The sequence below is a fragment of the Bactrocera neohumeralis genome, chromosome 4, assembly GCF_024586455.1.
Source record: "Bactrocera neohumeralis isolate Rockhampton chromosome 4, APGP_CSIRO_Bneo_wtdbg2-racon-allhic-juicebox.fasta_v2, whole genome shotgun sequence".
Taxonomy (NCBI): domain Eukaryota; kingdom Metazoa; phylum Arthropoda; class Insecta; order Diptera; family Tephritidae; genus Bactrocera; species Bactrocera neohumeralis.
This window is the reverse complement of record NC_065921.1, coordinates 13,587,316-13,599,037: the sequence shown is the minus strand read 5'-3', so window position 1 is coordinate 13,599,037 and position 11,722 is coordinate 13,587,316. Positions and strand designations below refer to the sequence as shown.

At 36.9% G+C, this 11,722-nt stretch overlaps 2 protein-coding genes across 2 annotated transcripts; one reads left to right on the top strand and one right to left on the bottom strand.

The window, feature by feature from the left end:
• The first annotated feature begins 27 nt into the window (after positions 1-27).
• LOC126756307 (dynein axonemal light chain 4) lies at positions 28-1,699 on the top strand. Its single transcript, XM_050469282.1, has 3 exons — positions 28-645; positions 784-867; positions 1,128-1,699. The coding sequence occupies exons 1-3, from the start codon at positions 574-576 to the stop codon at positions 1,290-1,292; spliced, it is 321 nt and encodes a 106-aa protein (XP_050325239.1). The 5' UTR covers positions 28-573; the 3' UTR covers positions 1,293-1,699.
• Positions 1,700-2,269: 570 nt separating this feature from the next.
• On the bottom strand, positions 2,270-11,627 carry LOC126754476 (pre-mRNA-processing-splicing factor 8). Its single transcript, XM_050466454.1, has 16 exons — positions 11,501-11,627; positions 10,641-11,326; positions 10,153-10,581; positions 9,960-10,085; positions 9,229-9,648; positions 8,949-9,166; positions 8,657-8,883; positions 7,765-8,589; positions 7,416-7,608; positions 6,563-7,136; positions 6,350-6,500; positions 6,110-6,286; positions 5,749-6,040; positions 4,058-5,673; positions 3,228-3,959; positions 2,270-3,131 (listed from the first exon to the last, which is right to left on the bottom strand). The coding sequence occupies exons 2-16, from the start codon at positions 11,285-11,287 to the stop codon at positions 2,535-2,537; spliced, it is 7,224 nt and encodes a 2,407-aa protein (XP_050322411.1). The 5' UTR covers positions 11,288-11,326; positions 11,501-11,627; the 3' UTR covers positions 2,270-2,534.
• Positions 11,628-11,722: the final 95 nt, after the last annotated feature.

Below are 11,722 nucleotides of genomic sequence, written 5' to 3'. Positions count from 1 at the left end.
TTCCTCCCTTAAAATTTATGAAAACCGGAAAAATAAGGTCTGCCTACTACAATTGGCGGTGGGGTTGATTGAATTCCGCGCACTATGTGATATTTAGAACCCCAACTTCATGCTGCAAATATTTGCAATCTTCGACTAATTTGTAACAGAATAGACAATAAAAACAACGCATGCGCTCAAATGCCATTGCAACAGTGAGAGATGAAAGCCATTTCAAAATTAGTGGAGTTTCTTTAGTAAGAAATATTCAACTGATGTCAGTAAATCTCCAATGCAGACAAGCAAAAATCAGTCAGCCATTATGCATGGGAGGAAGAGCATATATATCCCATTATAGAAGAAACTTTTCAATAGAAAAAAAAAACTGTTTAAAAGTTAGCACACAACAGTTAGTATTAGAGAAAGTAAATATTTTGAAGTTCCCTGTTTGTAGTTTCGGTTGAAATTCGAAACCTTACGTTACGAAAATATATATATTTACTGCGATAAGCTAACGTTTAGCATTCGAAATTGTATATTTTGGTGTATTTTTACAAAAGCAAAAATAGTTGCTATTTCCATAACTCTAACGTCATGGCTGATGAGGGAGCGAATCCGGAAAAAGAAGCAGAAAAGAAAATCGTGCACACATATCCGCTTGTCAAGGTATGCACCATTTGTCAGTCATGAAATTAAAGCTACCAGAAGTAGAACTTCGACGTCAGAAAAAAAAAAATGAATCATAATAATAATTTGAAGGAAGAATAAACATATATAACCGAATTAATAAAACGATATTTTCAGCATTCAGATATGAACGAAGAAATGCGCACAGAAGCTATAGAGATGAGTATTACAGCTTGTGAAAAATATTCGAGCAATTATGAGGTAAGTTTCAAAAAAGCATCGTTTTTTTGGTTTGTTTATATAATCCAAATTTTTCCCAATGGAAATATATAAGGAGAGTTTTGTCAATACCTGCCTGGCCTAAATAATTATACTTTAGTTCATATGTATATGTATTTACAAGAAAACACCTAAAAACACCAAAACTTATTCTTCAAAAGTATTAACAGTAATGACCTACATTTCAACGTATAATTATATATATACAAGTATGTATATCGCTTATTTATGTATATTTATAGCAAGCGGCACGTGTTATCAAGGAAACCATGGATAAGAAGTTCGGTATTTATTGGCATGTGGTTGTTGGTGAAGGCTTTGGATTTGAAGTTTCCTACGAAACCAAAAATATTTTATACCTTTTCTTCGGTGGAAATTTAGCAATTTTGCTATGGAAATGTTCATAATAACAAGAAAGACAAAAACTGAAATACATGTGTGAGTGTGTGTATGTAAAAACGTTACTATGCAGAAATCAGTTAAAAACGAAATTACATACTATTACGTAAAGAAAATATTATAATAATTGCAGTGCAGTCCGAAAGTTGGAAGAATTTGACTATTTAGGGAACAAATAGGGAAAGTGTATAAAATTTAGTAAAATACCACAGAAAACAAATGGTTTACATACCCGTACCTAAATTTTAATAAAACTTATAATATTAATAAGAACATATTAATAAAAAAAAATCAAAACAAAATATGATATGAAACTTGGTGATCACCTAAATGCAATACAATAATTGTAAATATTTTTTATACGACTAATGTATTGAAATTTATAATATAGAAATAAATTATAAGTAATTTAAAACATAGTTTTTATAATTAGTAAGATTTGCATATATGTATATGGATACTTGATTTACAGAAGAATGGTGATAGAAGTTGAAGATATACATATTATTACGCTACAGGGTGAGAGAGTGTGCACGTTTTATCAATATTGATTTGGTACACCTGATTTCAAGTCTTTATTGCAAAAAAAAAATAATAGAAAAAAGTATTAAAAAAATAAATAATATTAAAAAAAATTATAATAAAAAAAAAAAATTAATAAAAAAAGATTAATAAAAAAATAAGAACAAATTAATAAAAAAAAAAAACAAATTAATAAAAAAAAAACAAATTAATAAAAAAAAAACAAATTAATAAAAAAAATAAAAACAAATTAATAAAAAAGAAATAATTAAAAAATAAATAAAGAATAATCAAAAAAAAAAAAATAATCAAAAATAATCAAAAAAATAATAAAAAAAAATAATAATAATAATAAAAAATAATAATAATCAAAAAATAAATAATAAAAAAAATGCAATAAAAATATAATAATGAACTGATTCCCTTCTTTTACAAACATTTAATTGAACATGGGAAAACATAGTTATTATTTTCGTAAAATTATTAATTTATTTGTGTAGTATCCGCTTTATATAACATTTATGAAAATATTGACTTTTTCGTTTTCACTAAAACGTGCGTAATTATTATAATAGTTATACCTACACAGCTCGTTTGCTATAAAACGTACCGCACAATTCTTTTGAAGTCTTCAAACATATGCTGTGTTAGCTGTAAATCAGGAAACATAAAACAAAGAATGAACCATATATACTAATTGCGGTTTTGCTAGTCTCTTTTATGACAAACTACGCATAAACATCCTCACGATCTGCGCCCGAGCCGTCGCCGGCATCTTCCAAATTGGAGAATAATAAAAAGTGTGAAGGTCGATGTATTTCATGATAGAATTCCTTAGGATTCGATAATTGCAGTTCATACTTCATGTTCGCATCGTGTCGTACGCCCATAAAGTTATAGTTCCAACTGCCCTGCGAGGGCACCATGAAAAAGCCGAGGAATTTGTTCGATAGCAACATTTGAACGCGTTCGTAATGCGATGGTAAGTAACCTTTCGGATTGTTACCCTTATCCGTATTTTTAGAACCCCATTCAAAACCGGATGGCGTCAATTTGTAAGCAGTAAGTGAGCAGGATCCTGGGGTGAACGAACAAGTGATTACAATGGTCTTTTCTCCGTCCCACGAGGCATTTTCTTGCATAATCTTTGCGTGCGTGGTGATATCTTGCGGTGATAATTGTGGCAACTCATTCGGCTGTGTATGTATCCAACCGAGTGGTTCCATGTCTTTGAGGTACTGATGCGTAGGCAAAGTGTTGGGCAGGTTCAGCGTCTGATGTGTGCCCCATTGTGGTGGCATAACAATGCAACGGATTTCTTTGACCTAAACGATACAATGCAATGAATAAACAACAATTTAAATATTTAGTTTAAATTTTGAAATTCTTAAACACAATAATAATAATTTACAACAAATTACCTGAGGATTATCCGGCGGGCTCACGCCATACAAGTAGCCGGCGATTTGGGCGCGTAAATCGGAGATTGTGACGAACTTTTTCAGTATATTCTTCGGTAAAATATACGTATAACCAGTTTCTTTTATATCGTCCGAACTGACATAAATGTGATTCGTACGCAAATGCAGATTTGTAGCTGATATGGCACGTACACGCCATTCGGTTTTCGAACTAAACGTTTGCGTTTCATAATTCGATGTGGTAGACGTAATAATTTCATCGCCATGTTTGTTCGTTGTACGCGTTGTTGTGGCTGTCAGTTGGTTCTGTTCTTTTGTTTGTTTTTCAATTTCAGCAATTTGTTGACGCTGCGCAGATGGTGCACTAATTTCCATACCCAAAATAATATCACGAATTTCCGATTGCGTTAGCGAGGCCACGTTTACGTTATTCTTTTTACCATAATCGGCCAAAATCAGATCCTTAAGTTGCACTTCCACCTTTATCCATTCTTCATCGGTGAGTGTTGGCCAGATGTGATGCGCCTCCGTTATAGTTGTCTTATCAGGTTTAAGTATGATCTTCGTACGTTCGGTGTTCACGTGCAAAGCACGTAAGATTAAAATCAGACGACTGAATGCTGTATACGAAGAGATGGTCTTCAACCAATCATCATAAAGATTAAACAGCACCATTTGTGGTTCAGTGGCTTTCAGAATGAGATCACCGAATTTCTCCACTTTAAGGCAAGCCTGTTTAAAAAGGGAAATTATGATTATAATTAAATAATAGAAAAATGTTTTTTTTTTTTGTATTACTATTAATTAATAATCGTTAGTTTTCTACACACCTGGAATGGTAATTGCAGTTCGGAGCCTTTGATCACAATATTCGGGAAATCCAGCAAATGCACTTCCAACGGATCCAACATACCCTTACGTGTCACGATGATTTGTTTAGGTTGCTCTTCCACCGGTAGAGAACGAATTAAAGCCGCTACTTCTTCGGCGGTCTTCCATTTCGCCAACTGACCCAAACGTTTTTGACCCGCCCACACAGATGTATGAATGATTTTCAAGAATAGTTGGCCAGTACGTGGATTGAAAATGAAAATTGCACCGTTAATTGGTTTTGTTGTTAAATTGCCTTCGAATGTTTTGTGTATTGTTACACGATATACATTCGTGTCGTCAACAAACCAAATGATCTGATTTGAAAACAATTCACCATAATTCTGCGAGCTCAAATACGGTTCAGTTGGCTCGGATGAGTAAAGTTGTAGAGCTTTGCGTATACGTTCACGCAGTACATACAATGCCGGATTGGCCTTCATTATTTTGGCCATAGCCTGCTGTATCAGTGTCTTACAACCTGGGAACCAGTTACCGTACGCAGAGTGTAAGTTGTAAGCCAAATCAATAGCGATTAGCACACCGGTCGGCGAAGGATATATGGACATGTTGTCAGTGGTGTAATCAAGGAATTTGGCACGTGCATAACGTTCCACATCGTGTGAATCGTAATCACCCCAACGTAACTGTATGTCCAACCAATACTTTTGTGTTGTTGTGTTGTCCATTGTATCTTTGGTGTCCGCCAGTAAAGACGGTCGTGAAACATTCCATTTGTAAGCGGGGAATAGCAAAATGTCCGCACAAGACGAATTCATCTTATATGATTTACGCGGATGTATAGTTTCTTTTTGTACAGTCTCAATTTCGAGTGCGTCCAATTCCTGATCGAACACTTGACACAAATCCATAACAATGGACTCGTGTATTTTTTGCCACAAGTGAGCACGGAATATCTGAATCAAGGAGATTTTCAATGTTGGAATTTTACCATGCATGAAGATACCCGTCAAATCGAGTTGCACTTGGAAACCAACGTATACATTGGCACGATTGATCGTTGGTGACCACCATAGTGTGAAACGACGATTGGGAATCTGATTTAAACCGGAACGTTGCGCATTTGTCAGTTTTTTGTACTTCATGGACTCTTCAAAACCAGATGCTTTTTCCCAGAAAAGACCCTCCCAAGTTGGGAAGTATGTACCCTTGAAGAGTGTATGCTCTAGAATGCCCTCTACGCCACCTAAAGCTTGTATCATGTCCGTACGGTAATTATTCAAATTCCACAATTTACCATCATGGCGTTGATGCGTCCACCAGAAGGGATTTTGTTTAAGCACTTGATATTGTTTGAATTCAGTGCGTATACGCCAGCCCTTATCGTAGGCGAGTGTGTGGCGATCTTTTTGGAAGAGTGTATTTATACGCGGTATACCGCGATCCCAGCTATCTTCCAAGTCTTCTAAAGTCAGACGACGATTTTGCGCATTCGCCTCTTGGCGTTTCAATGCATATTCGGCCCACACACGTTGCGAATCGATAAATTCGCTTTCCCATGGTTGGATATATCGATATAAATTCGGAATCAATTGATCTTCGTCATGTGACATGCCTGTTAAGAAAAAGAAAAACGTTTTTTTTTTTTATAAATTAATTGCATGTGTAACTAATTTATAACGTCGTTTACCTGAGCGGAAATGTGTAATACCGACATCGGTCTGCTTTGACCAACGCAAATCCGATTGTGGAATAAGCACGTGACCCATGCTTAACATGCCCAAGCCACCCAACTCTTTTGGTGTGTAGAACACCACAGGTGGGAAACGTGAAGGCATTTTTGAGTTGAGACCAATTTTTATACGAGTTTGTATTTTATTTTCACACTTTACCAACAGGTCGAGCAGTTCTTGTGTGTTTACGACAGCTTCGCGGAAATACGTCATAAGACCAATAAGCGCAGTATTCCATTTATTAACAATCTGTAGAATACAAAAAAAAAAATATTTTATTAACTAGTTCATAGTATGAATGACATTATTTTGTGTCACCTTGGTGAATGTTGTGGAACCAGAAGCCATTAGAATCTGTCGCACACGATTATGGAATCGGCCCAACGACTCGTCATCCACACGCAGGAAACACTGAGCTGTGCGCTCCTTTGTCACCTCGTTTTGCAAATTCCACACGCCATCGCGATGTGTGAATTCTTCAGTTTGTGTCCGACACTGATAAGCAAATAATCAATATATACTATATTGTAATTTAAAAATATTTTCGTAATTTAGTACCTTTGGCAGAATACGACATTCAAAACCGCACATATTAAATAACAAATTTGGATTGTCTTTCGAGTAGACCGACACGAAAGTGTTCTCCCAATTTATGGTCGTAACGGAGCGAGGTAAACGATTCTTTATATCCCAGAAAACCGCACGGCCTCTAAAAGCATGTTGAAAAATATTTTGAGACTTAATAATAATAAAGGACAGCAAGCAACTTACAAGTTGACGTCATGTTTCATCAACCGCATGCGTGCATCTCGGGGCCAACATTTTTTATTGTTGTAACCAACAATATTTTCATTATTGGGATCTGGATGCTCGGTGAGATAGCGCTGAATCAAATCACGTGCTTCCTCTGCGGTAAAACGGAAGAATAAATGAATGCGATCCACATAACGGCAATATAAACGTATTGGATGTGCTGTTTCGGTAACTGTATCTTGGAACGTGAGGAAGTCGTTTGGCATTTGTGGCGGACCGGCCATCTCGCTAGCGCGATGCAAACCAAGCATTAGCAAATCCAATACCAGACCATAGTACTGGGTTATAAAAGAGGAGAACTGGAGTCCACGAATAATGCCATAACTGTTGGTATGATTCATATCTTTGTAGTTGATGACGACGTTATTCTTAGCTGTCATATAATCAGCAATATTGTGATCAACTATGAGGCGAAGTAAACGATTCAACAGTGTCAAATCGATTTTTTCATATAGTTTTTCGAAACGCGATTCCAGCAGAACATTGCATTCGCCCTCGCCCACATCCCAAACGTCCTGCAGATTATTAATGCCTTTGGATTGTAAGGTATAAAAGTCAGTATAATATATACGAATGGCACAGTTGGTATTTGAAAGAAAATATTAACTTACAATTCATAAAAAAGTATTTATAGTTTCCCTGGTTGAAAAGTAGAAACGCGTATGCGTGAGGTTTGCAACAAGGGGATTTCAAATGCAAATCACTTTGCTACAAATCACACACACAAACGTCTACGTATGCACACTTATTGTAAAAAACACTAATTATAAAATTATAATGTTCCTTACACCGGCTATAGCTATTCACTCACCTTGACACCACTTATACGCCAACAGTGGTGGCGGTTCAGTGTCGCTTGGTTTTATCCATGGCGGGAATAGTCGACGCTTATCCGCTTCATACCATAAATATTGATCCAAATAAGCATCCGTTATTTTCTCTAGTGGTTCAACATCGTAGACGGGTATCAAATGGCTATACAAATCCATAAACTCAATACCAACCTAAAAATTTGTACAAGGGAAGATGTATAAGGAAAATCTTCACATAAACGGACCGATCAAAATTCAGATCTTGCATAGAAACTTTTTTATTTGTGTAGGGCATTCTAGCTTCGGTGCAGCCGAAGTTAAAATTCTTCCTAGTTTTAGTTAACATACCTCTTTGAATGCACGCTGAGTTAGCAAATGACGTTTGATACGCGACAGTGCCTCATGCGGATTATCATAGGCCTGTTCAATGAGACCCAATTCTTCACGCTGGCTCTGATTAAGGCGTGATTTTACACTGTATGCTTCTTTTAGACGCTCCAAAGCCAAAATTAGTAATTTAGTGTCGTGTTTATATGAAAGCGGTGGGAATGGTATGGGACCGAAGCGTCGTGACTCCAACCAATGCACTGTTGTTGTGTAAATGGCTACAGCTTCTTCGGGTGATATGTATGGACCATCTTTTAAGTAATTATGTTGACGTTCTTGCTCTGCCTTTAAATATAGACGTGTCAAACGACCTAAATTTTTCTTGCAAACCGTTTTGTCAACTGTAGCACCACGACGTATGCGCTCGCGATTGTAGTGTGCAGTGTTAGTCCACCAATCGGCCTTCATTTTGACATAACGCAATATCATGTTTTCTATAGGTATTGGCAGGCCCGGAACTTTCCATGGAATATTCGCCTTCCAACAACGCCAAGCTTCCGATAAGTGTTGCAAAATGGTACGCGCTTTGTTTTGCTTTATACCTTCCGGCATCATATCAACGATATCGTGCATAACTGAGGCACGTAACTCCAAATCGAAATGTGATTCGACACGTTGTTTTGTGACGGTCTTCGCGACACCCTTTGAATGACGGCCCTCAAATTGACGTGACAACAAATTGCCCAACCAACGTTCTAACAGTGGAGTTATTCCCCGCATAAAGAATAACCAAACACGCCAACCCGGCGCCCAGAAACCACAGCCTGGACCTTTGCCAACAGGACCCTGCGAGAAAAAGTATATACAAATATTAGACTATATATATTTATTTATTCGAAACACACATATTTACCGTATTGAAGCGATAGTAGATCAGATGTTTTAAATCTTTGCACATGCGTATTTGTCTCATTAATTTGTACTTGTAGCGATACATGCCAGACAGCTGGCCAACATGTGCGAATATATACTGCAGTCCATCAGCCAGTTGAAAAGCGTCGACATTATTAAGACGATATTGGACGTGCGAGTCAATGATCAATTTAGTCAGATGCAGGATTTCACGACATAAATGGAACGCTGCAAATTGAAAAGAAGGTTTATGCTGAATTATAAAAATGCAGATGCCATTTTAGAATACCAACCATTGCCGAAACGTGATTTTTTACGTTCTTTTGTGGTTAGAGTTTTCACCGGTTTTAAGTTGAAGTTATAATCAAGATGCAAATAGTTTAGATTTTTACGATGGATCAATAAATTAAGCATATTGTATCCCTGTCGGCAAACTTGCAAGCCAGCTTCGACCCAATCTAAGGTGGTGGTTTGGAAAAATTTCGTCGCTTTAAACGAGCGAAACAGATACCTAAACCAAAAAAAAACAGGGTACTGTACTAAAATTTTTATAACGCAGCTTTTTGGGCTAACCTCTTTTTCTGTGGTTTTGGTTTGCGATGTTTTAGCGCATTTAATACGTAGTACTTCAAAAGTTTCTGATAGCTCACACGTACTTTAACAGGATGACCTGGTGGGCAGTGTTCTTTGTACCAACTTTTAACAAGCGGAACGTCTATAGCACGACGCGAACGACCCGAACGTAGGTTAAAAGGCCGCGGTGCCCACAGCAGTGCTATACCGTTGGCTGTGTTGTCAGTATAAAGCGGTGTGTCTTGTAGGAAAGGTTGTACTTCATCTGGCAATGAGAAATCTTCGTCATCATCCGGCATTGGCTCCGCAACCTTGGTATTAGCATGACGATGTGAAATCGGGTTGATAAGCGGATCGAAGTAAAATGCTGGCAAATCAGGATCTTCAGTTTTAATGTACACAACATTAGGCGTATGATACCTATGTGATAAATAAAAGTGTTTATATAAATATATGATTACAGCTTATTTGTTAATGTTTTCATATCTTAATGTTCAAATGTAACTGTATGCAACTGTCAGCAGCTGTAGGGGAGTAAACTTTCTCTTACAGCTTCAACGCAAATCGCACCTCTAAAAACTTTGTACAATAAAGTCGCTTGAAAGTAGTAATTTTCTTATGAGTTTTGTTTTTTGTACCACCAACATTGAATAAGTGCAAAAATAATGCTTTGAATTTCCGCGTTTTCGGGTGGTATGTAATATTTAGATTATGATGAGATATTTACTTACCAGGAAAGGTGCACGAAATGAGGCATATTATTGTAAAGGTAGGGAAAAGCAATTCGATATTCTGTGCGAATTGGTTGACGTATTATAACCTTATTGATGTCATTAAATTCATTCCAGTCTTCATCGCTGTTGAAAATCAATATAATTTTGAAATATATTAATAAAATTTATTTTGTTCATTATTTGAGCTTACCCAACGTTGTGATCTTTTATGAGCGGTTCGAATTTCGGTCCACCTGGTATAGCCATATTAAGGGCTTTGGCGGTAAAGAAACTTTTGGGGTCGAAAAGATAGAAAAAATTGTCATCTACTAAATCAGTGAGCAACTGATTGGCTAATCGATATAACGTTGCCAATTGTGGCAAGGTCAAATTCCATTTACGATAAGTGGATCCATTCACGTATGGAGTACCGACGAGTGGTCTATGCTCGTAGAACCATTTATATACGGGTCCATCTTCTTCCTGATCTAAATCGATTTGGATGGCTTCCAACGGTTCAACATCCAGAATATTGTCTGCATAGTCTAGTGGCGGTTCTTCATCATCAAAGGGAGGGAATCGCATACGTTTGAAATGACGCCTATCGCGCTTTTCTCGACGCATCATAATCCACATGGTTCTAACAGAAAAAAAAATTATTTTCTTATAAATACGCCAACATGCATATGTAGCACTTACCCCCATTGTGCTATATAAACTGGCTCAATAACCCATGGTATTTCATTTACGAAAGTTATCGCACCTGTTATGTGATACAGGACTTGTACATCGCGTATTTGCTCCCAGGGCATCGGCATGTTTTCAAGTAGTTTTAAAACTGCATGCGGCATATATTTCAATGCTCCCAAATATACACGTTTATCATGCCGATATTTACGTGAGGTCATATCACCATGATCACGTATTATTTTGCGTATGTGCTCAGGTGGCATATCTTCTTTTTGAGCATCGACAAAACCAAATTTTCGTTTCTCTGCAAATCTTTTCGATTGCAATTGATGCCATTTCTGTGCTTTTTCTTGTAGCTTCTCCTCAGTAATAATGTCGGGTTTGGGTGTTGGTATTTGGCCCAGTTGAGCTTGATTGATACCACCAACACTATTACCACCTATTCCACTTTGTGCCATACCAACAGTTCCATTTGTCATCGGTACCGGTAAAGGTGCACCCGGAGGAGGAATTTGTTGTATTTGATTTGCCATTTGGTGTGCATGCATTTGAGCTTGCTGCACTTGGGCTGCAGCAGCATATGCCTGTGCCTGCTGCTGCGCCATAATTTGTGCCGCCCAAGCATTGGGCGGTATCATATATGGTGGCAACGACATTTTCGCGTGCCTTTTTTATAAACAAATGTTTTTACAAAACTGAAAGTACAAAAAATTGGCAAATATGAATATGTGAAAAACTAGTCTACGGATACACAAAACAGTGTGTCGCGACGAAAGCAGCCCTTGCTAGACATCACCGCTTGGTAGGCAAATTTCATTTCTAGCAATTTATGTGTAAATCAATAAAAAACGTTATAATGATACACTCACCTAATGTCTCGCAAATTAAGCTTTATTTTTACACTATTATAGAATTGAATACCAAATATTTTTCAACAGAACAATAAAAAATTACAGAAGAAATGTGTGAAAACGTTTTCTAATCGAATCGCGGTCGAAGAGTTGCCAACATCATCGAACACATTCACAAGCCGCTGACACAGAATGTACGTTCTCTGGAAATGTTTAAGGGACTATAATGGAAATGAAATA

Excerpts from the sequence above, each read along its gene's own strand:
- LOC126756307 (XM_050469282.1), top strand. The coding sequence starts at position 574 with ATGGCTGATGAGGGAGCGAATCCGGAAAAAGAAGCAGAAAAGAAAATC. Across the intron at positions 646-783 it reads ACACATATCCGCTTGTCAAG|CATTCAGATATGAACGAAGA; the intron begins GTATGCACCATT and ends CGATATTTTCAG. Across the intron at positions 868-1,127 it reads AATATTCGAGCAATTATGAG|CAAGCGGCACGTGTTATCAA; the intron begins GTAAGTTTCAAA and ends GTATATTTATAG.
- LOC126754476 (XM_050466454.1), bottom strand. The coding sequence starts at position 11,287 with ATGTCGTTGCCACCATATATGATACCGCCCAATGCTTGGGCGGCACAA. Across the intron at positions 7,137-7,415 it reads GGCGTATAAGTGGTGTCAAG|GCATTAATAATCTGCAGGAC; the intron begins GTGAGTGAATAG and ends TACAATCCAAAG. Across the intron at positions 5,674-5,748 it reads TATTACACATTTCCGCTCAG|GCATGTCACATGACGAAGAT; the intron begins GTAAACGACGTT and ends TTTTCTTAACAG.